This window comes from Mizuhopecten yessoensis, unplaced genomic scaffold, assembly GCF_002113885.1.
Source record: "Mizuhopecten yessoensis strain PY_sf001 unplaced genomic scaffold, ASM211388v2 scaffold3229, whole genome shotgun sequence".
Taxonomy (NCBI): Eukaryota; Metazoa; Mollusca; class Bivalvia; order Pectinida; family Pectinidae; genus Mizuhopecten; species Mizuhopecten yessoensis.
In genome coordinates, this window is record NW_018404940.1 from 2636632 (window position 1) to 2656881 (window position 20250).

Here is a 20250-nt window from a genome sequence, read left to right on the forward strand (position 1 = left end):
TGATGATGATTGTTCGGGGGGTTTGCCAGCGGAAGGTTAAGCAGAAAGTGCTGCATTTAGTGGCATTAGTTTATTTTACCAGGGTAAAGACATGATTGATAGTTGATGCTTTGCTGGGACAATTTTATAATGATTTGATGCAGGAGCCGCTGTCTGGTGGGATTGTAGATTACCAGTATTGTTAGGATAATGTATGATGATTTGGTGCCATCTAGACGTCTGCTCTGTTATTATTGATGTTTTATAGTTTGATGTGTTATTATATAGGATACCATTGGTTGAAAATGATTCTATCTGTTTTTCAAGGATTTAATAAAAAAAAAAACTGTTTCTTCTCTGGTAAAATGTAATGGACAAGGAGGAATTTTATTTTTGTAAGATATATGTTGAAACTTACTCAGATTCCAAGCTACATACTTGTTTAACTGTTCTTCTTTGTACAGTATTGAAATGGCCCAAGGTTTGTGATATTATAACAGATTTTATAGGTTTCGAACCTCATCACTGTAAGGCAGAGTAGAAATAAAAGTAGACAGATCACTGTGTCTGAATGTTGATACAGGTCCAGATACAATGCACTTCAACTTTGGCATGTTAACAATGACATGTCCATACATATTAGGATCTTTATTATGATTCAGTGTTGTGATGCATTATCAGTTATATTTTAAATTTGTACATTTATTAACTCATAGCCCAGAAAAGAAGATATTTCTTTCTGAAAAGATACAATAACAATTTCAGACCATTTATACCAGGAAAACAAGGTTGTCTTAGTCTTGATTACACAGAGTTTTTAAGTCCAGGCCCCTCTGTGACTCGCAATTATGTCAAATGAATTTGATAAAAAAGGAAATTGATAATGTTGTATTGATCAGTTACATGTAAATTGTTATTGATATTGCCATTATTTTTCATGGGACTACTTTGTTGTGTCAGTTCTCTATATTTTAATGACATTAATTTACTATGGTCTACTTTGTTGTATAAATTCTCTATTATTGGTGTCTTTTTCTTGGTCATTTCAGATATTTATCATGGAGGAGGAGGTTGACTCATCATCAATGTAATGTATACTACCTCGTACACTCGCGGGTGTATCTGTCACCCAAACAGCTGTGGCACTATACACTTTGTTTAATTATGTGTTATTTACATTTGTTTGCTCAGAATAATCTCTTGTGTCACATAATATAAATCAGTAATATTAATGATACATATTGTTTCTTTTTTTAGGTCTCTGCAATTTTATATATGATGATTCATCGACTGTTGTATAATTTTCATTGATTTGAATATTGAATTTATATATGATGATTGTTGTTTAATTTTTCATTGATTGATATTTGCTTATTCAATAACTGAATTTTGAGATTTTTATGAATATTGTTGATGATACATTGATGGTTGATTAGAGATGTTGAATTCCTTGGTGTAAACATAATAACATGCTTTGTATCGGTGGTGTCCTGTGTTTGTCCTTGTGCCGTTCTGTCCACGTCAATTTGATGAATTGAAATATTGTTTTAAACATGACTATGCATTTATATAGTAGTTTCATCAAATTATCTAAATATTAGATAATGAATTATGCCTTCTAGATTAAACTGAATAAGTTGCATTCTTATTATGATACATGTGCATAATGTATTTAAATAATATGGCATAACAACATGTATTTCTTTGATAAAATAAGAAATCATGAAATTTTCAGTTTAATGAACATTGACTGTTAAGTAGAGTTTGAAAATTGATTATTTATTAAATAAGCTGGAAAACGGCTTAAGTTTGTATGAGATAAAATTGTCTTAAATGATATCTTGTGTTGGCTTTGGAAGCATCAGTAAGTTTCAATGTGTCTGTATTCAGGTTTTGTCCTATGTGGAACATCTCCATGGACGGTGGCATTTCAACGAAGTACGAGCAATATTTTCACGCCAATATCTCCTACAGAATGTGGCTATTGAAATCTTCATGGCAAATAGAAGTAAGCAACAGTTCCAGTAGAGATATATAGCATTTGGTTTGTATGTTTATGTCGTATGCTGTATTACTTGTATGTTGTTGGAAGGATACAGAGTTCACTGTATGGAAAATATGGCGGTAGATATTTGTTTAGACAGATCCGACTCTGTCACAACCAGACTCGATTAATGGCAACACCCCCACAAGTTTTCATGTTTGTTTTTCTTTCCATAACAAATTTTAGACATTGTACTGTGATCAATGATCAACATATATCTGACTTAAGTTCAAAGATGTAAATTTACAAAAGTTTGGATCTTTTAACAAAGTTGCAGTAGTTGAACTGATGGAATTTGAAAGCACCAGTTTGGATTTTGTAGATATCATAGTTTGGATATATGAATATAAACCATTAACATATTTTCCAAACCATGGTAAGTGCGAAATCGAACAGGTGCTTTAAAATTTCAGATCAATCTCTTATACATTGCCAAAAAACCCATTTCTATGTGAAATCTATTTCTCTGAACTCTGCATTGTCTGCTTTATGGATGTAAGTACATGACCTGCTAGTCAAAAGAAAAACTTGAAACTTGTATGGTGTTTCCGTTAAGCACGTCTGGGTGTGGCCATTTTGGATTTGAATTCTATACAGAGAAATTGTAAGATGGATATTGTACTTATTTCATATCAGTTATAATTACAGTATATAGCAGAGTAACAATTATAACAATTAATTCATTACATGACAGTCATCTATGGCAAGGTCTTGAATTCAATTGGCATTACATTTATTACATAAAAGAATCATTATTTGCAATAGTATCAAAATAACAGAAATATGTTTCAACAAAATTTGACCTGTATTAACTATTGGTGTCGTATTCTCAAAGTTTTCTGTCTAATTTACAGCGGCAGTCATGTTTGCCTTCCCTGACCATGCTACAGTCAAAAAGGTCATCAATGCACTACCTCGTGTGGGAGTGGGGGTCAAATACGGACTCCCTCAGGCCAGGTAGGTAGTACAAGATAGAATCAGCCACTGGGAAAAGCTTCAGCTACTGGGCAAAGGTAGACAACTCTGGGAATCTAGTTAGACTAGCACTTTTCTAATTTTAGGGGGAGTGGCAATTTTCAGTACACCATCGTAACTGTAGTGAGAAAGGGGGAAGACCTGTTGAAAATATTATTTTAAACACTTAAACAAATAGATTTGTGGAAAAAGTATATGAATGGGTGTATAATTATATTAAAATATAATATTTATTTAGAAAAGAAGCAATTCATTCAGATGTATAGATTTGTTGAGAAATTGTGCTTTATGTCAGCTGGAAAAGAATAGAGATGCAGGCAAGTTTTTACTGTTCATTCATCATTAATACAAATTATTATGGAAGAGTGTCTTGCATGGTGTCGATTTTAAAATACAGGCGAATGTCCCTAGCATCAGGAAAGCAGCTGTTCAAACTTTCATGTATGACCCAGAAATGGCAGAGACGGGAGATTTCAAACTTTGATTACCTTATGTACCTAAACACAATAGCGGGTGAGTATAAGAATAAATTATGAATAATATTAATAGTTTATAGGTGTGCAAAGACTTAATTGCTTACCACTTCACCTGTAACCAGTTGGTGATTGCAGTTGTCTCTTGACAAAGTCCAATACGTTAGTGAGGCAAGGTGTCTGACAAAATGTAGGATAATTATGAGATAAATTGTTTCTGACAAAAGTCTTTGTATATGTGGTTATGTTAAACTGAATAATGAGAAAATAGCAGCAAAAGTTGTAAGGTCACATGTGCAAGTTGATGTCACAGTTAAGGGGAGGCAACTATTCATTCTACCGCTTGTAAAATTGATAAGACTTAACCCTTTCACCCCTATGTAATTTTAGTAGACTCTACCATGTATTTATATGGATGAGTCCATTGTGGTCTACAGTGGTGAAAAGGTTAATTCAAAATACATATAACAGACATTATTATTTGTATCAATGTTTTCATGCTGTCTGAACATTTCTGTTATATATATATACTGTCAAACCTTATTACATCAAGGTCATTGATGTTTGAAATATATAAATTAAATTGCTTAGGAATAAACTGAAATACCTAAACAACATTTTTGGGAGACAGTAACAAGGTCTGACTGTATTCAGTGCTTTACATTTTTACTGCATGTCTTACATAACTGTTACAGGACGTACTTACAATGATTTGAACCAGTATGCAGTCTTTCCCTGGGTGATAGTTAATTACGAATCAGAGGAACTAGATCTGGGTCAACCAAACAACTTCAGGGATTTGTCCAAGGTAGGCCAGTTGAGATCAGACTTTTAGTACATTAAATCCATTAAAGTTGCTGTATGGATACTTGTATTCCAGGATTTAATAAATATCCCTTTATTAGCCTGTTTGGTGTTTATTTTTATCCGATACTAATTTGTCTTGATTAACAAATTATAATTTTACTGAAAAAATGTCACTGTATTAAAGGTGTTATAATCGATCTTTGACTATGGGCGTGCTAAACGCCTTTGGCTGTAGTAAAATATAAAAAAAAGAATGATATGTTCTGTTGATGGACTAGTGATACATGCTATACGAATTGTTCCTGCCTGCCGTAGCCCATCGAAATACTGAACTTGAGAAATTCATGCTAAATTTGCAATGATGCTTTTCTAATTCAGCCTGTTGGGGCGCTGAATCCCACGAGGAAGGAGTTTTTTGATGAGCGATATGAGACATGGGAACATGACCAGATTCCACCTTTCCACTATGGAACACACTTCTCTACGGCAGCGTTCACTCTCAATTGGCTCATTAGAGTGGTGCGTCCTCTTACACAAAGATCTTGGCAATGTTGTGAACAAATTAACAAAATTAGTATAAATTTATATTTTATAGCTTTGGTCTCTTGAAAGGGGAAAAACAAATTTAACTGCTGTTTTCTTTAGAGAAAAAAATACAAACATTTGTGTATTGTCTGCATCATATTTCATATTAATTTGAATCACTCCGAAAATTTCACTCAGTGCAGTATTATTCTTGACATGTCAGTAATTAAATGGAAAAAAATGTTTTATTACTACCGAGTTAAAATTGTGCTTTTCTCCCATTTTTCACCCAATATAACTTTAGTTTCTGTTATCATAGGAGCCGTTTACAACAATATTTTTGAATATGCAAGGAGGCAAGTTTGATCATGCAAACCGGACATTTTTCTCTGTTGCCCAAGCTTGGAAGAACTGCCAGCGTGATACCTCGGATGTCAAGGTATGATTTGAAACTATCTGTTGTCGGCTTGACTTCTCCACACCTATAACATCAGTAGTTGTGTTCCATCATGAGTGATTATTCATTTAGTCACAAATATTGAAATAGGAGTAAACAACTCATTTTTCTTGATTTTGACTATGTATTTAAAAATAAACTTGACAGGTTCTTTGAATCGCAGAAATTTGAAAGTCATTTAAATATGCTAATTAATTAAATTTCTATTGTATGTGCAAGGGTAATAACATTATTGTGACCATAGATCAAACTTGAAAGTTGTAGATAAGGATGATTTCAATCTAAATCGATAGATGTTATTTTTATTGTGTACACAGGAGTTGATTCCGGAGCACTTCTTCCTCCCTGAGATGTTGGTCAACGAGAATGGCTTCAATCTCGGCACACAGGATGACGGACTGGAAGTGAAGGATGTCATCATGCCGCCCTGGGCGAAGAGTCCTGAGGACTTCATCAGGACCAACAGGATGGTGAGAAATCTTGTTTGAATATCAACATTATGTCATATTTATGTACAGAAATAAATTTTCTGCTGTTTGAAGGTAAAAATGATATATTCATTATAAGATCTAATACAAATTTCCATTTTAAATGATAATCGTGAAACTAGTCTCTAAGTTTTCATTTTCCCAAACACTTTTGGACTCCCATTGGTGGTCTATAGTTTCAGGTATCGCTGTCTTTTCTCGAGAAAGTACATCCTGTAGAAAATGACTTTCAGAATCTCTAACTCATTCTGGTTGAATGTTTCAGGCCCTGGAATCTGAGTTTGTGTCCTGTCAACTACACCACTGGATTGACCTGATATTTGGATACAAACAAAGAGGTACACCTATTTCATATTGTTCTATCAGACATCATGTAAAACAATAATTTTTACCTGTTAATAATTTTGAACTTTTTAGCTTGCCTGGCACTATGTGCCTTTTCCCTGGGGATTTAGATTCTGGTCCATACATAGAAATGATTAATCAACCAGATTTGCTTTAAAGCATCCTTTTATTGTCATTTATCCTTGATCAAGTGGGCAATTTCAACTCATAAACAAATTGAGGAATGCTACTAAACTGTGAAAATGGAGATTTTTTATGCAAGTTTTGTTTCACTGCAATTTTGTAAATGTGATATTGGCAAAAACATCTGCTTAAAATTTTGTACTTTTACTGTACTAAGTTAAGTCAACATTAGGAGAGGGAATTCACCACTAGGGCAATGTCTTTGGAATTATCTAAAAGTAGAAAATCTCGCAGGGAGAAATCTGAAATTTCACAGTATATCTAATCTCTTGTTTGTGTGATGTGTTGACAGGACCCGAGGCAGTGAGATCCACCAATGTATTTTATTACCTGACGTACGAGGGCAGTGTAGACCTGGAATCAATGACAGACCCTGTCATGAAAGAGGTATGTTCGTCCACAAAATTACGGATCTTCTCATGAACAAATGTTGATTGTACTGTCAGTGACCGACACAGTCATTAAAGTGGGTGGTAACATGTTGAATGGTTCTGTCCCCACACTGGGACATACCAAAGTCCTTAAAAATGATAGTTGTTGATCGCTGCTTAACGCTCAGCATTTAGGGGAATGGCAACAACTGGTTCACCTGTTGTCAGTATAATGTGACCGGGAAAAATGCTGTGCTAGGTGCTTTCGGCAGGGTATTTCAGTGAGATAGCACTATAAAGTCGGCATCAGATCTGTGCTATCACAAGAAGGCAATTACACCAACATACCCTGTCTCCAGCACACATAATCGCATGCATGCATACACAACACACATGGAGGCACATTCCTTATAGGAAATACACAATATAAAATTAAACCAAACCAAAAAAGTCTAGATCTCGTTTTGATCTACAACTTCTTATAAAAGGACCTCCAATCAATGGCTCAGCTTGTCATGAAAGAGGTATGGCTAACAAATAAAATCCTGATATTGTAAACATTAAAGAATTTTCAAATATGGTGCTAAATTACAATTGCGCTAAATTGAAGTGTCTGTATTTTGTTTCCTATTGCATACATTGTGAGTGCACCAATTTATCAATGTGCTAAATCTGTTTAAATTTGATACCCTAAAATTTATGTCAATTTATAGAAAAACTTCTACAAATGTTTTAAGTATAAGTGCATTAATTGTTTAGAAGAAGAGATATGGGCCGTTTTCGTTTATTGCAATTCAAACGGTTGAACCGGTTGGACTAACGTTGTTCGTTTATGAAATAAGGTCGGACCCATCAATCTGATGCTGCTTTCAGGCGAATCTTGACAAAGCGTTACGAGGCCTGCATAAGCATTTGCAGGTCCACCAGGATTTACACTCGAAAATGGTACATTTAAAAAGTATGTTAAAACAAGCTATCAATACTTTTGAATACATTATGTCAAATACTAATGGGCATCAATTTTCTACAAATATTTATACCTCTTGCCATGGCGACTTTTATAGACAGATTTAACTGTACTTGATCCGATTGTGTTCCATATTATTTCAGGCAATTGAGAACCAGATACGTAGTTTTGGCCAGACGCCCACTCAGCTACTGACGGAACCTCACCCCCCAAGGAGCTCTGTGATGCACCTGGTATGATCTTTTACATTCCTTTTTATTCTAATGTTTTTGATTTAATCAACCATACATAGCTTTTACTAACCTTGACATCAGGCCTCATTTGTTATGGTTTTAAAACTAATTTACTTGTCAATCTTTTAATACCTCTTTCATGTATATCTCCAATTAATATTAAACCCAAGTCCATGATTATTGACGAAGTTCAGGTTAATGTTCTTAAAATTTCAAGTCTTTTAAATGCTGTAATACATTGTTTTGTATATTTGGTATCTCTTTATCTTCAAGTCCAAAATAAGTAGAAAAGTGTGGTCATGAAGAATAAAAAGTAATATATATCTGGTTTTAGCTTGTTTAAATGGAAATGAAATTGGTGTTTATGAAATTATGAAACATTTTGACCGAATTTTATTGCAGGCTACTGAAAAATACAAAAAAACAAGGAGTATATTACATAAGGTCTTGTTTCTTATCCTATCCATCTCTTTCTCTTTGTTGTGAAAGTGGTTGTGGTACTTGCATCGAAACAAAATATGCTACAGACTATAATTTCATAAGTAGATCTGGTATTCGGCAAACCAATGTTCTCTCTTGTCTTCTCACGAAATTTTTATATGGGTCATGGGTACCACATTTAAGTAATAGACAGGAAACCCAGCTGTGGATAGTAGTGATTTATTGTTGGGTAGATTTTTAACCACAATAGCCCTGATGGCAGTGTCAAACTCGGTTGGGGAAGCAGGTAGGCTTGACCCAAAGGAATGAAAAATTCAAATAATTTGAGATTTGTATCTCAGACTATTTAACAGTGTTATATTTTATGGTGGATCTTTTTGATGTTCTATTGATTGATTAATTTATCATTAGTGGAATGGAATGACTTCCAATCATGGTTAGGTTGTTTGTTTACAGTAGGCCGATATGAGAGCTTGTGGTTACCTCTCCTCCTTTCCCATTCTTTGTTTATGCTTGTGTTGTGACCCTCTATGCAAACAGGTGATGGTCTGGCTAGAATGCTACCTTATATTTATATACTGAACATGGGCTCAGAATATTTGATGTAGTTAACAGCTTGCTGTCCTTGGAATGTAAATTGACGCTTATTTGACATCCAGGATTTGCTGTCAAAAAAGGGACAAAACGAAATGATCGAGTTATAAAATGGGTTTAGGGATTGGTCAATTTCCTTTATTAGTGTTGTAGAGAACACCAGAACAGACCCCATGTGTCTCTTGTTTAATTATGCCCCCGCCATAAAATGGGGGGGGGGGGGCATATAGTGTTGCCCATGTCAGTCCCATCATGTCCCACCCTGTCGCGTCGCGTCCCATCCAAGAGAGGGCATTAATGTCTAACAGACATTTTCTAGTTGAAAATGTCCTTACCCACAATTTTTTCTCTTTTTAGTCTCAGTTCAGAGGTGCTGCTTTCTTTTGCATTTATCAGAGATGGAATGGTTTATCAACAATTAGCATCTTTATAATTTGTTATTTTCTTTCCACAGTAAACATAAAATTTATCTTTGTGGTGGTTGTGAGCACAAAATAAATGAATTGTTTTAAGAATTTGATCAGCTATAATTGTAGAGCTTAATTGCTGGTCATGTCATTGTTAGATATAGGACAAGCCCTGCAATTTTAAGCTATAGCTGTTACATATACCTTGTCAACATGAAACATTTTGAAATGTACTAATGACTCCTGCCTCAAATCATATAGTTTGTAACCAATAAAATTCAAGTGTTAAATGTTAGATTCATGTATTTTTAAAGTTGCATTTTCATTATTTTAACATACTTTTAACAGTCAGGTTGCTTGTCAAATTCATATACAACATAAACTACCATTGAGGTTGCTTGCTTATGATAGATTCCTATTATGTGCTAAGTTTGATAAGTCTGAAATTTCCTGTTTTCTGAATATCCTTGAATTATGCATTGAATTATGTTTTTGAAATCATCCTTACAATGAGATATGTTTGTTTTGCAGACTCCAATGATGTTCTCGACCGTACAGGACGATGTGTGTATGATTATGAAGTTCCTGTCCAACTCGCCAGTGACTTACGTGGCTGCCAACTCTCACCCTGCCGTCCCTGTACCCGCCGTCACAACCATCTCCTGTAGCCACAACTTCGCCATCAATAAGTGGAACCCCAGCTACCAGCGTATGTCTCACAAAAGATAACCACATCACGCACAATTTTTTAAATTTTTTTAAGTTTGTACAAGTGTACTTTGCCATTTGTGCATCTAGGTACAGATTTATGTAGTCAAAGCTTTGACTAAAAACTTTACACTGCATATTGACAATTACTTTCAGAATGTATCACTTGTACTTTTAGTTTTATGAAGTACACTTCCCTTCCGCTGTGTAGAGTGATTTTCACTTAAAAATTGTGAGCTAAGTTTCTTCCAAGTTATTGAACCAAAGTGCCTTTCAATTTCATGAATTTCCTTTCAATATTGTGAACTTCCTTTTGTTGTTTTTATAGAACAAGGCACACCAACAAGCTTTTCTTCAGAGAAGCCAGAAACTCAGGCAAACCTGCCCCTGTCAATGGACCAGCTGCTCGGTAGGTTTGCGAGAGGGGAACTTACTGTATTGGTGTCTCTTAACAGTGAAACTGTTACTAGGGCTCCTTATTAGCCCATCATCATCTGATGGCGGCCATCTTCAATTTTTGACATTTTGTGCTATTTCTCAGGAATAACTTGTGGGATCTTTCTCAAATTTGATATGTAGGTTCCTCTTGATCCCTCGTTGTGCATGTTATATTTTGAGACTGATCATAAAAACAAATGCCTGAAGAAAGAACTAAACAGATCTTTCTCATATTGCAAAGTACTGTACTAGTTAATATGTGAAATGACAAACTCACTTCGAAGGTTGTCTTTTATACACAGCAGTATTAAGTTAAGATCAAAAGTTACCTCAAGGTGAATTTACTGTTAATATGACTCGATCAAACAGATTAGAGAAAAGAAGAGAAAAGATCGAACTGACAAAGAACTAATGAAGATGGTACAATGGTGGGCGCCAAGATCCCTCTGGGATCTCTTGTTATAAATATGATTGGCATTTGTTCAGTTAAGAAATACGAAAGGACCTGATGGTCAGAAAGATATTTATTAAGGGCTTCAGTTAAGGCTTTTCTGCTCTGTAGTTAAATTGTAGATCAACTTGGTTTGTTTACAAAATGGTTGTGTTAACAGGTAGATGAATCATTCCAACAATAGAAAATAAATAGGGTCAGGTAGTTTTGCTTGAACAGAGTTGGACAAAAATAAGAAAATCATTTATTCGAGTTTCTGACAAACAGCTCAAATTTAATGTACAATTCTGGACTTATGAATAAGTCAACATATCAAGTTAGTGTTGTTTGCTTGGTTCACAAATTCTTTAATGGACAAATTCCCATTTATCACCATACCAATGTTTACATTGACTGGTTGTGTTGCAGCCCTCAACACAGGCCTACAGAGGCGCACCCTAGGGGATAACTTTGACGAGAGGCTGAAGGCACAAAACTCCTCTTTTACCACATCTGCTGACAACCGCTTCATCTTCGCCTGTGGATTTTGGGACAAAAGCTTCCGTCTATTTTCTACTGAAACAGGTAAAATGTGCCATTTCTTACATTGTTGTTTATTGATAGATAGCACAAAAAGTCTGCTGACTAAAATTTTGATCTGTTGATTTGTTGTTAGTATCAGGAACAAAAACATTTCATTTGATAAAGTACTAAAGGAAAAACGAAAATCACCATCTGTGTAACTTGATTTAAATACTTGAGTGCCTATGGTTAGTTATTATATTTTTGGGGAAAGAATAAGAGTTTAAATTTTATGCCTTGTTATGCATTACAGGAACTGAAATTTAAGTGAGAGATCAGTTAAAATCATGGCAAAATTTCATATATAATGGTTGTGGAAAAAAGATGTGTATTAAAAATATTTTATTTAAATAATTGCCTAAAGTCAACTAGAATAAAGGAAATGACTGTTTGTTAGCTTACGACCCATTGTTCCTCTTGTATAATGTAGAAGCTAAGAGTGACTACTGCTTTCCAGTAAACCTGAATGTTGTTGTCTATGTTTTCAGCCAAAATCTTACAAGTGGTACATGGCCACTTTGACGTGGTGACATGCCTGACTCGCTCAGAGTGTAACCTAAATCAGGACTGCTACATCATCACCGGCTCCAAGGACTGTACTGTGATGGTTTGGATGTTCACCGCCCGCAACATGGCTATTATCGGTGACAATGGCAGTAAGTTACCACAGCTACTCAACTGTTGTGTGAAACAGTTTTAGGTGAAATTCTGTCGGTCTGTGAAAATATTTCCTGATAATTGTGTTATTCGAAATATATGATGACAAACACTGCTAAATCTGCAGAGAGTGGAAAAATGGGGCCGTGTTGGCCAATTGGTTAAGGCATCTGACATTCAAGTTCTATTGGATGACAGGTCTAAATACTGAAATTGTTTTAGTCCTTGTCTTGTGAATAATATTTGGATGATATTAGAATGTTTTATACTTGAGGAATTGGAGGTACTGATACGATCAGAGCACTAACTGATTGTTAGACTACACTGCGCTAATCTGTACTACATCTTGCATACTGTTTCTGCTTCTCTGTACATGTAATTATTTATAAGTGTATTTATTTTTTCTCAAATGTCATTTTATAGCATAATGTTTAACATTTAGGTCTGGAGCACCCCACCCCCAAGGCCACATTGACTGGCCATGAGTCTGAGGTTACCTGTGTCGCCGTCCTAGCTGAACTTGGCCTAGTCATGAGTGGATCACAAAGTAAGTGGTCGTACAGACATGGTTATCAGTCTGTTAAAGTTGGTAGCTACTTTACACATTATTATACATTCAATAAAGAAACCTCGGGCACTGATTCAGAATTACCTAGGTCGCATTCATATATCTCGCTTGAAACAGTTCAGGTGGCGCAGAAATATTCGACGATAAACGAAGGCACTTGGACCGAACTATAGGCAGAGTTAAAAAAAATGCACAGTTTTTGAGAATAAATTATAATAATATATTGTTAATAATGTGTCCTTCGTTCACACGTCCACTTAATTATATAACGTATCTTAAAACATACTTGTGGATTATGTTCTTCGTTCACACGTCCACGTAATTATATATCGTATCTTAAAACATACTTGTGGATTATGTCCTTCGTTCACACGTCCACGTAATTATAAAACGTATCTTAAAACATACTTGTGGATTAACCTTGTTTTATATAGACATAATGCAAACTAGCGACAGTCGACAGTCAGCTTTTAGTTTCAGCCACGAATGTCTGAACCCTTCCATATACTTGTGCCGAATATTCCTTATTCAGCCTCGGTTCAGATCAGCACCTGTCATTTTCTTTACAGGCTTGACCGTTTCAACTGGTTGAACCAGATATGTTTGTGTTTATGCGAAAGGGGCCCTAGTGTTATCATGGCTTGTATACTTGTGCACCTTTCTATTACTCATTGATTGACCAAGCCCAAAGTAACATTTATAACAAAATGCTTTGTAAATTTCTTTCTGAAAGGAGATTCATGTCAGACAGGCTTTTAGCCAGAATTTCAAATGTCCCTGTCCAAAATGTTGATATTATAACTAATTTTACAAAACTGTCTGTCAGAGTTGATACAAAACTAAGGTTATATAGTGGAAAATTACCTTTCAAAATAGGTCCCTTTCAGAAAACAGCCTGTCAATAAGACAGGAAGACGGGTGGCCTGATGTCTGAGAACATAACTTAAATTATATTCTTAAACTGGTGGTTTCTATTCAGTATTTGATTATTTTGCTATAACTTATAGGCATCAGATAGAAATGGGTTGATGTTTCTTTTAGTTCAGCATAATTCATCAAGTAGAAAATTCACAGAATAGTGCTTTAAACTGCGTCTTCGCTAGCCAAGGGTTATGATCTGGTATACATACTACAGATTGTAACACTTAGCTAGCGAGAATGTTTAAACTGGCTTGTCTATTTAAAAGGATTTCAGAACAAATTCTGGGTAAAATTGTTGATGATTGAAAACTAGAACAAAATGTCATAATGAACATATTTGGTGACACCGACAAATTCCTGAGACATAAAGTTCTTAATCAAATATTTGTGTTTGCCCTCAGACGGTCCATGTCTGGTGCACACCCTGAGTGGGGATCTGCTGCGGTCACTGGAGGCCCCCGAGGGCTGTCAAACACCTCAGCTCATCACTATGTCTAGAGAGTCCTTTGTCCTCGTCAAGTTTGACGAGGGTCATATATGCAACTTCAGCATCAATGGTCGCTTACTTCTCAATGTCCGACACAAGGATAACATCCAGGTGAGTATCACAAGTGAATTTAATATGGACTGATGTTAGGAATGTACTGTAGGATTGTTAACATTAATTTGAATCTATCTGTTTGGGAAGAGCAAAAGCAAAGTTCAAAGCAATATCCTTTATATACTTTGGTTTCCTTTATGTACTATGTAATTGAGTCTGTCATTATCATTGTATTAAAAATGTTGAAGATTAATATATAATAAAGATAATGGTTAGCTTTAAAAAATTTAAAACTGAAGGTAAGGTTGTAGGGGATGAGAGACACAAAAAGTGTCTTTCTGCTCTGCCATATATATTTATTTCTAGAGTAGCCCTTAAATATGATGTTCTGAGATATATAGATAATATCTCTGTGTAGCACGTGCACATGGCCACATACAAACCAGGTACTGATAGGTAGGAAAGATATATGTTTTCTTTGTTTTTGCAGTCAATGATCTTGAGTCGTGACGGCCAGTACATGATGTTGGGCGGTTCCAATGGAGTGGTGGAGGTGTGGCGCTCACACGACCTCACCCTGCTGTATGCCTACCCGCCCTGTGATAGTGAGATCAGGTCGCTCGCTCTCACTCATGATCACAAGTAAGTACTGATAGCTACATCAATAAAATACTGTAATAATCCGGTAATTAACCAATGCCTGGTAATAAGTAGGGTTGTCACAATATATCAGAAAACAGGTATATCGCAATACACGGGTATACCTTATCGTACCACAATACAGAGTAAAAATATTGCTGTATCGCAATATTTTTCAAAAGCATATTTTTAAGTATCTGCTTGGTGTTTTAACTTTGCAAATTACTACATATTCTAACAGATATGCCAATTTAAAGCTTAAAGCAGGCTTGTAATATTTCAACATTTTGAAATCGATAGTTGGTTTGACAAAAATCTTAAATCTATGTAATCCATATATATGATTAAGTTTGATAACATTCTGACCACAACTTATTTTGAAATTGAGCACATCCTTCCTATGACAATAATCGGGATACATATCGCAATATATTCATTCTGTATTGCAATATATCATGTTACACGCTTGGCGTATTGTGACAGCCCTAGTAATTATATATATATATAATTAGCCCACCAAAGTTCAGTTAAGTTGCTAACAAATGCAATTTCATTGTCCTGGATTAAGCCCACCACCCTACTTTTTCAGAGAGGTGTTACTGTGATTATTGGAGCATAAATATGATACAGAGGAAAGTTGTTAAGTTGGGTGAAGATCATATGAACAAGGTTGGACTGTTGTGTGCTGGCAATCCTAACTGTATGAGTTCAGTTGTAGGTGACTTGTAGTAGAGGGTAGTGGAATGTTCTAGATATGATCAGGGAATTGGGGATTACGTTTCTGAATACATATTTCCTAGACATCAAACTGATCACTGAAGAGTTCCCTGAGGCTACCATGAGATCAGTTGGTCAATGTTTTGCCATGTTTTATGGTATTTTGTGATGGGCCACACCACAATCCAGCTTAAAGGATATCAGTTTGTTTATTGTTTGTTCTGTACAAGTTTGTTCTTAACATTTCTGTCAAATTTTAATTTAGATGTAAATTAGTAAAACTCATCAGCATTTCTATTTCTATCTTAGGGCGAGCATACAACTAGTTTGTTTTCATCTGGGGACTGTTGGCTAGCTCAAATTTTAATATAGTTTCTTTTCAATATTTGTTGAAATATTTGCAGGTTTTTACTAGCGGGACTAGGAACAGGATGTCTGTTGGTGTTCAACATTGATTTCAATAAGTGGCACCATGAGTACCAGGAACGGTACTGAGGAGTTTGTGGACACTATGAGGATCAGAAATGGTAGTGAAGAGTCTGTTGGCATCCTGTATACCAGGATTGGTACTCAGGAGTAGTTTGTTGGCACCACAAGTACCAGTACTGAAAGATGTGGAACCAATGAGGTCCAGGAGCAGATTTGAGTGGTTTGTGTACACAATGAGGACCAGGAGTGGTATTGAGGACTACTATGGCGCTGAGGGACAATGTGCTGGCAACCTTTTGGCATGTGTGTGTGTTGTGTGTCTGGACACTAGACTGGTGTGTGTGTGAGGGGCAATCTAGTGATGGTCAGCTTCACACCTGTATTGATAATATTTATCTGTCTGCAGGATAACACTTCTCCAAGACTTGTGTGATGCATTAAGACAGTTTTCAATGTACAGAACTAATTGTAGCTGATTTAGAATCACTAAAAAAAAGCGTGTCAAGTAGGGCAAGATATGGCACGACAGCTTAAGCTGAATCATTACTCTTAAGGACAAGTTGCAATGCGACACTGCCACTAAAGCTTTTGATCTGTAGGATGAGTTTCAGTAACTCTGCTCACTAGCTTGTAATTATTGCCTTGTTGAGCAAGTTATGGCACACAACCTCTAAAGAAATCTTATTTATTGCCCCACAGGGATAATTATACCGCTTGTTGGCCAACAGGGAGTTGTACAACCTGTTGCCCTTGTGGCACTGCCACTAAAACCTATTGCCCTATTTGTGGCACTGCCAATATAGTTTATTGCCCTACAGTGCCAGTTGTGGTACAGCTGCTGTAATAATCTTACTTCTTTGTGACAAATTTACTATCACATATGGCTCTGTAGGGCAATAGCTGTTGAATATTATGAACTGAAGCTTATAGTCAGATTCATTGCATCTTTCACTTGGTTGAGACAATTTTTTTTTAAATTTGCACTTATTTATATGATAGCATACAAATAGTGTAAGAACTCAGCAAGTTATAAATTGCCTGCAAATTAGATTAAGCTAGTGAATGTTTGACAAGAGGGATTTTTTGTCCCTTTGTAGTTCTCTTAAGATGCCTTTAAACCTTGTTAGGGTGTCCAAATGTTACATGTTTAAAACTTGATAACCACTAGTCTATATTAAAATTTACTGACGACTATTTTAATACTATTTGAAATTTATTTTTCGTCGTTTGTCTGAATCAATATTGACCAACTCAAAAGCTATGTGCATACTAATTTATCTTATTTAATAATTAAAAGTTTGTCTTTTAAACTATCCTGCAATAAAAAGCTACTTTGATTGTGACATGGATTTAATCCATTCCCACGACGTTGCTGTTATACTGATGTAAAATTACGTACTTAAGTATGTGACATCATTTTGCTGATTTAACAAAACCCAATGCATGATGTGCGGTTTATTCTATGAAGTTTACATATGTGTACATAACACTTTACACTCATGTCAACAGTTTAACAGTGGCTCCGAGATGTATGCTCAGTAAAATGTCCGCTACCATTCCAGAGTTACTGACTGTGGTATCTCCTGTTTATTTTACATTTATACCGACAATTTGTTATGTTCTGTGTTATTGTGGTTACGTAACTGGTGTTTTTATGATTTGTTCAAGTTTAAATTATGTACTGTTGTATTTGATCAATTCTCAGTCTAAAGGTCACCTGGTGTCATTGATGACCTAAGCAAACTGGTAGGTGATCAACATTGCACGAGTTCTCTGATCTAAATCCAGAAGATTAAAACTATTGTGAATGGGGAAAGTTTCAATACTCTGTTTGCCCTCAAAGCAAAATCTCTGGATCAATAGTATAATCTTCTGATAATTAATTCACTGGAGCAAAAAAGGATGTGAAAATTTACTCATAATTCACAGTACTGATGACAGAGGATGAATGTTGAAAAAACCCTGATAAAAACTTAATGTTAGAAACATTCTGTATTCTTTTTTATAATTAAAAAAAAGTTATAAAGCAGGAAAGTCTGTAAAGATGTTATTTTTTACTTGCTATAAAATTTGAGATTTATTTGTTCACTAGGTACTTATTACCATAGGATAGTGTTTTGATAATATATGTATGTAGGATACTCTCAAACTCTGAATTTGAATTTGAATTAATTCAAAGGTGATAGGATGCTTTATATAAGATTTTAATCACATTCCTATTACTTGGTTGAAATACTTTGAAATTGATTTTTTATATTTTTTCATAAGTGTGTTTATCATACACTTTTAGGTAGGTTGTAAAATGATTGGTCAAAAGTTGATCAAGAAAATAGCTTGGCACAGTCATGTTTTCAGCATCCTAACATAAAATGGGTTGATGTATGCTGTTATTACTAAATAAAGTATTCCACTTGGTATTCTTTTAAAACAATATTACGCTTGTATCACTTTGTATTCTTTTAAAACAATATTACGCTTGGATCACTTTGTATTCTTTTAAGAAGATATAACGCTTGCAGTCCAACATCTCAATGGAGCACTATGCATTGTGTAGTTTAGAGATAGTATGATTGACATTATATATCTTCTCTCTGGTAGTTTAATGCCTTGCTCCTCTTTATAATTTACTGGGGTCCACTTCAAGTATTGATGATGCAAGATTATGGTGAGGATGTAAACACAATTTCGTGTTAACTGTTTGAGGTAGACAACATGATTATGACATGTTGTCGGTGTATATACTATATAGTTATATATTAATGTAAATAGAAAATTTTAAGAAAAGATTCCCACCATGGAAGTTTCTTCCATTAAATGGAAGTGGTTTTTTTATGTACCCTGATTTGAAATTGCCTAAAATTGGGCAGGCACTTATCTCGTTTTTTTCTGTGGACAGGTACCTAATTAGGAATAGAGTGAGGGACATTCTTAACCAAAGGGGAAGGGGACGGGGAGTCTTCAGGAATTGATTCTCATTAATCATTCACTTGCATGCTGATGTCTGTAGTTAAATCCTCTCTAGCTTTGAAAGACTTGACTTTTGCTATTTTTTTCTTCGTTTATTTTATTAAAGGAAAAATTTAATGTACAGTTAATGCCCAAATTTGTTCCTGTATGCATTTCCTTTAGTAAGTAATGGATGAGAAAAACACTTAGATGGGCAACGAGAAGATAAAAAATTAATTAAGAAATTCAAAATTAGAATTCAGTAATTAAAAATTATTTTACGTGAAATTAAAGATAACTGCATTTGAAAGGCAATGGTCATTATCTCAATTCTTAGGATAGATGATTACAAAAAATGTCTTTGTATCCAACGTTTTAATATCTTAAAATGAGGAAGCTTTTACCTATGGGGCATTTGTCCATCCTTATAGGTAATTACATGGTTTATAGATATATTTATGTATATTGTTATTTGTGTGTATATGTGTACGTTACCAGGTACGTATGTATTCATCGCTAACCAGATTTGTTTTTAGAGAGGCTATTTATACATATTATTTTGGATGATAATATATCAAATTCATTATTTCATGAACAAAACATATCAAAACTCTTAATTATTCTTTTCTTTGATGAATTTGTTACTTGTGTTTGTGATATAGAGCAGCTTTTACTGAGTTTGGTGTATTTATATGTGACACGTTGATACTGACCAGCATCCACACTGACCGGGTCAGAGATTGGTATGGTAGCAATAGCCACACTTAATAAAAGTTTTGAGTCAGGTCTGTCTGTTTTGATTCTTTGTTTTTGATAAAACTGTGGAACCTCAACAATCTGCACACCCAAAACTTCCATTCAAAATGCATGCAGGTATCCGGGAACTGAATGGAGTTTTGTTTCATTTAATTTAATATTCAATTTCTTTAATCTGCAAAATTTACTATTATTTTGTCAGAAATCAAAGTGCCAAGATGTACTATGTCCCACTGTTATACTTTCAATCAATGGAATTTTCTGATCACTTTGTCGAGCTTGTGAACATATATAATTAACTACACAGGAAAGAAGGATTCATCAAAATACACTTCATTTTGTTTGTTTGTTAGTCCTTTTAACAGCTTTGGTCGTTGGTGGTGAAGGAAAGCTGGAGTTCCAAGGGAAAACCACTGCCCCATGTAGGCCTCGACCCAGTGATAAAGAGTTATAGTGGTCAGGCACCTTAACCACTCGGCCACTGCGTCTGTGCACGGTTTCTCAAAGTAATGTTTCTACATATCATTAATAAATGGAAACCTTGTTATACTGCTGCTATTTGCAAAAAGAATGAGTGAGCACTTTTAATAATGATAATAATAGTTTGAGGTTCTTATATACCGCTTTAT

At 35.0% G+C, this 20250-nt stretch overlaps 1 protein-coding gene across 5 annotated transcripts in view; it reads left to right on the forward strand.

Annotated features, from left to right (window-relative positions):
• LOC110447174 (neurobeachin-like) overlaps nt 1–19653 on the forward strand; it is a 294693-nt gene extending 275040 nt beyond the window's left edge. For 4 of the 5 annotated variants that reach the window (XM_021492692.1, XM_021492695.1, XM_021492693.1 and 1 more), the window contains 19 exons: nt 1870–1987; nt 2878–2980; nt 3396–3511; nt 4167–4279; nt 4657–4797; nt 5123–5242; nt 5578–5730; nt 6014–6086; nt 6569–6663; nt 7758–7847; nt 8250–8291; nt 9821–9998; nt 10326–10406; nt 11295–11450; nt 11936–12103; nt 12547–12651; nt 13995–14191; nt 14625–14776; nt 15895–19653. In XM_021492692.1, coding sequence (XP_021348367.1) covers nt 1870–1987; nt 2878–2980; nt 3396–3511; nt 4167–4279; nt 4657–4797; nt 5123–5242; nt 5578–5730; nt 6014–6086; nt 6569–6663; nt 7758–7847; nt 8250–8291; nt 9821–9998; nt 10326–10406; nt 11295–11450; nt 11936–12103; nt 12547–12651; nt 13995–14191; nt 14625–14776; nt 15895–15985 — 2292 coding nt within the window. In that variant the 3' untranslated portion in view covers nt 15986–19653. The remainder of the gene's footprint in view (nt 1–1869; nt 1988–2877; nt 2981–3395; nt 3512–4166; nt 4280–4656; nt 4798–5122; nt 5243–5577; nt 5731–6013; nt 6087–6568; nt 6664–7757; nt 7848–8249; nt 8292–9820; nt 9999–10325; nt 10407–11294; nt 11451–11935; nt 12104–12546; nt 12652–13994; nt 14192–14624; nt 14777–15894) is intronic. The other variant, XM_021492694.1, reaches the window with a different exon arrangement.
• Nucleotides 19654–20250: the final 597 nt, after the last annotated feature.